A 5000-nucleotide genomic window follows, 5' to 3' on the forward strand; every position below is an offset into this window, starting at 1 on the left:
TCTACATTATATAATAAATATTATATTATATATTATTTGTAGATAGTAGATAGATAGAAGATAGAAGATATAGTTATAAAAATAGTTTTGAATAGAATAGATATAGATAAGATAAAATACATAACAATTAAATAATATACACACACACCCCCCAAACACACACATATATATAATAATATAATATTTATATAAATAATATATATATATACAATTTAATATATATTAAAAAAATTATTTATAATTTAAATAATTTTTATAACATATACATACAAATATACATATATATATATAATAAATATATATACAATATATACATATTAACATATAAACAAAATTAAAATAAAACATAAAACATATATATATATATACCCACACCACACACCCACACACACACCACACACACACACCTATATATTAATATATAATATATAATAATATATAATATATATAATAATTATATATTATATATAATTTTTTATAGTGTGTGTGGGGTGGTGTGGGGTATATATATATATATTTATAATATGATTATATGATATATATGTAAATATGTATTATTGTATAATAGTTGTATAGGGATATTTGTATGCAAAAATTTTAAAAAATATTATATATAGAATATAATATATAAAAAAAATAAAATTTTTAAATTATAAAGGGGTAAAACACCACAAAAACAACACACAACCACACACACACCCACACACACCACACACACACCACACAAACACCCACACACAGACACACACACACACAAAATATTATAAAGAATAATAATATATAATATATATAAATATTATATTATATTATTATACAAATACCACACACACACCACACACACACACACACCACCCACACCAACCCACACACAACACCCCACCCCCACACACACCCAACACACACACACACCCCACCCACAAACACACACACACGCACCCCAAAACATATAAATTTAAAATATATATATATATATATATAATATTATAAAATGTAAATATATATATATATATAATTATAATATTTTATTTTATATATTATTCAATATTATTATATAGAGAGAGAAAGAGAGAGGAGAGAAGAGGAGAGAGAGAGACAGCAAAATGCTCTGCAAAAATATTTACATGCCCTGCAAAAATCCATGAAAAGATGTTTGGGAATCTATTCAAACAAAATTTCTATTTAGAGAGTAATCAGCCAACCATTAGCCATTCATGCCTAAAGGGGTGCTCCATAATGGTTCTTAGAGAGGGAGTGAAAAGAAAGTAAATATGCGTGAACGAGAATAAGCAAAATAAAGAGAAAGACAGATATGGAGAGAAGAAGCGATATAAAAGAGAAGAAAAGAGAGACAGGGAAAGAGGTAGACACGAAGGCTAGGAAATGTAGAGCAAACTAGAGAGAGAAAGAAGGGAAGAAACGAAGGAATGGAAACATAAAGGACACAGAGATAAACGAATGAACTGATACATAGACGGAAACAGATAAATACAGACGGTTATTCGGACAGACAGACAGATGACAGATAGACAGACAAGCAGACATTCACATAAGCAGACAGGCAAGCAGAAACATAGGCAAAGACAACTTCCTGATGCTGTCACACCAAAAGACACGGAAGCAGGAAATATTAAGAAAAGAAAATTACAAGATATCGAAACAAACTTAAAGAAAACGGAAGATCAGAAAACGTAAACATTACTTTCACTTAAGAATACATTTACTCCAAATTGCATAAAAGCAATAACTTAAGACTAGAACGATTTCTATTACTTATTACCATAATGGAATTAAATTTGTGAGCTCGCAGCCCGCCCCCCAGAACGATGATGTGGACGAGATGGAAACTGTAACGAGGAAATCTAGTCGTTAATCATGGGTTTGACAGCGACGGAGCTACCGATCAGCTACTGGCGTGACCGCAAATTACTTTACTGATTTGTCTGAGAGATAGTTAGCGCTCCACGTAAAACCGTTTTACTTACGCTTTCCACTAGTACGAGAGCATCTCATTGCACGTGAGGTATATCCTTGCCAAACGCATGACTACCTCGTGCGTAGACACGGTTGTTAAAATATGCACGGTGTTGAACAAACGTATAAAGGGGGGGGGGGGTAAAAGTGAGTGTGTTTATTTTGCGAATATCGTTGAGAATGTTGTCGTTGAAGTTTCTATAAACACAATTGTTGAAAAGAATAGATATTAATACTGGTAAAATGCATCCCATTCGCCTGTACAACCACACAGGCCTAAAGCATTTGTATACACCGATAGGTGGCAATTAACAAATTCATACTCCCTCTCCCTCTCCCTCTCCCTCTCCCTCCCTCTTCCTCCCCCCTCTCTCCTTCTCCCTTCCACACCCCCAGGGCCTCTCCATCAGTACTTTGACGCGACCTGCGCTACTGTTCCCCTATCTTCCCTCCATCTTTATTGTGATGGAAAATGCGGTTGTTTGCCGTCTTCATCCCCATTCCCTGAGGCCGACTCTTGGGGGGGGGGGGCAGGATAAGGCGAAGAAGGAAGATGGAAATTTGCTATAGAAAACATGGTGGTGGTGGGGGTGGGGGTGGGGGAAAGGGGGGTGAGACGGGAGTTGAAGGTAAAAGAGTCATTACGTAAAATGCATATAAAGTGAGTATACCCACAAAAAAGAAAGAAAAGAAGGAGAGTGAAGGAAATGTGAAATGAAAGTGTGTGTTTGAGAGAAGAGAGAGAGGGGGGGGGGAGTGAGAGAAAGAGATGTGAGATAGAGCGAAGCAGGGAAAGAAGAAGAGGAGTAGAGGAAAAAAGAGAAGAGAAAAGAGAGAGAGAGAGAAAGGGAGAGAGAGAGGAGAGGAAGAGAAACAGAGAGAGAGAGAGAAACGGAGAGAGGGGCAATGCAATAAGTCTTCCTGTTCAATAAGACCCGCAGAGCACTATATTGCCTCGTTGTGTAGTGTTTTAAAAGAAATGAATCATCAAAAGACTGCCTCCAAAATCAGAGATGATAAATGCTCGAGGAAAAATGTAGAAATCAAACGAAAAAGACAAAGGATCGCATAACGTGACACGCGTAGGGGGAATTATTATTAGTGCGTAAAACGTCTAAAATGCCATGCGGGGTCATTTCTGCGATAATAACCTTAACGTCGGGTCGTTTTAAGCTGTTATGGTTACATAATTGGCAAGTGGACCAAACCTTCTGGATATTTAAGTTTGTACCGGCCATTTTCGCAAAGAGGACAGCGTTTAAGACCTGTTATTGTGGCCGCTCGAAACACGTGCCTTCTTGTCTTTTGATTGGCTGAGAGTATTATAGGCTCCGCCCCCTCGCCCCCGTACCCGACACCGTTAGATCAAACAAAACGTATTTTTCAATATACCTTTCGTTGTTTTGTCGCTATCATTAGCTCAGATATTCTTCTGCCGTGTTATAGTGAGTGACAGGTAATTTATCTTGAAAAATATCAATATCGTAATTGAATTAGGCTACACAATAGACGTACAGCGGTCCACGTGGTGAGGACTGCTGCGATTGGCCTAGGATATGTCTTTCACGCACGCCCGTTCCAAGGAAGGAAGGATCCTCATCCACCCACCCTGACCCGCGACCTTTGGCCCCAAGACGCGATCAGTTACACCTGTGACCTCGAAGACACAGGACATACAGTGCGGAAAAGGAGAACTAAGGAAATACAGTGTGAAACAAGAGAATAGAGGACATACAGTGCGAGGGGGATAAGAAGTCGAATGACACGTTTGTTGTCACCATGCTGGATGTGATTTTCCACGCTGGGGCTGTGCCTTTTGGATACGTCTGCGAGATCACGATGGAAAGCGAACATTTGGGAGACTGCATGGATCAGCGGTTGTTGCCACAGGAGTCGAAGCAGCCATGCGATAGAGAGAGAAATGGTGAGTGAAGAAATACTTTCGTTTCATTCGTATCTGAATAATTGTATTGTTTATATATATTATTTTTTTTTAAACTAGAATAAACGAAGTATAGCAATTCGTTCGTTATAAACTTCACAACTGGTATGGGGTTTTGGTCACCGAAAATTGGGGAGGCAAAGAGAAAACTTTCTATTTTGACATAATCTTAATCGAAACCCTTTCATCCCCAGAATCAAAACCAAGCACACATTGCATCTTGGGAACTACCACAACCACACAAAACTACGGATCTCTTCGTGGTCTTCAAAGGCCCTGTGCGAAGGAGGAAAACGAGAGAACCAATAATACGAGAGATGAAATGAAGAGCAGAGGAAACGTCGAGAAAAAGGTGGATGAAAATAATCAGCTGTGGCGCGAAGTGGGTCGTGATCTTCGCCATATTGCTGACACATTCACCGTCAGCAACAGTAAGGTATTTATAAACACACTCTTACAGTTCTGAAAATTTAATCCTCGCTTATCGAAAATGTTAAACCTCGATCATTAGCATCTCGCTTACGTCATGGCCATAACAGCTATAAATGAATAAACACATAAATAATGATAATAGATAATAGATAGATAGATAGATAAATAATTAAAATGAATAAATAACACTTTCCTCTTTTCCTGCAGACCGACCGGAGCAAAGGAACTCAGTCAGGACCAACGTCTCCTGCGCTAGTTTCTGTGACAGCCACGAGATGCCTGACTGCATCTCTCTTGGCCCTAGCCTGTTGGAAAGTCATCTCCAGTCTGCGCTGAAACTGACACTTGAAAAAAAAAAACTCGTGGGTTTGAGTTGATATTTACGCTCTCCGATATCTGGAGGGAGAGAAAGAGAAAAAGAACGAGAACGAGAGAGAGAGAGAGAGAGAGAAAGAGAGAGAGAGAGAGAGAGACGAGACAGAATAAGAGAGAGAGCGAATGAGAGAGAGAGAGAGAGAGAGCCCTTCCGTTTTCGGGTTGATGTGAGCGACACCTCGGCGGCAAAAAGAAAATTTCATTATCATTTCTGAGTGAACTGTTTGATTGTCAATGTGTTACTGCAGTTCCACGAACATTTGAAAGTGGAATGTTCGAT

General features: G+C 38.2%; 1 protein-coding gene across 1 annotated transcript; it reads left to right on the plus strand.

Annotated features, from left to right (window-relative positions):
* Positions 1-3559: 3559 nt before the first annotated feature.
* On the plus strand, positions 3560-4778 carry LOC119572859. The gene is made up of 3 exons (XM_037919832.1): positions 3560-3895; positions 4108-4349; positions 4553-4778. Exons 1-3 carry the CDS (start codon positions 3751-3753, stop codon positions 4679-4681), a joined length of 516 nt encoding a protein of 171 aa, XP_037775760.1. The 5' UTR covers positions 3560-3750; the 3' UTR covers positions 4682-4778.
* Positions 4779-5000: the final 222 nt, after the last annotated feature.

The sequence above is a fragment of the Penaeus monodon genome, chromosome 1 (assembly GCF_015228065.2).
Source record: "Penaeus monodon isolate SGIC_2016 chromosome 1, NSTDA_Pmon_1, whole genome shotgun sequence".
NCBI lineage: Eukaryota > Metazoa > Arthropoda > Malacostraca > Decapoda > Penaeidae > Penaeus > Penaeus monodon.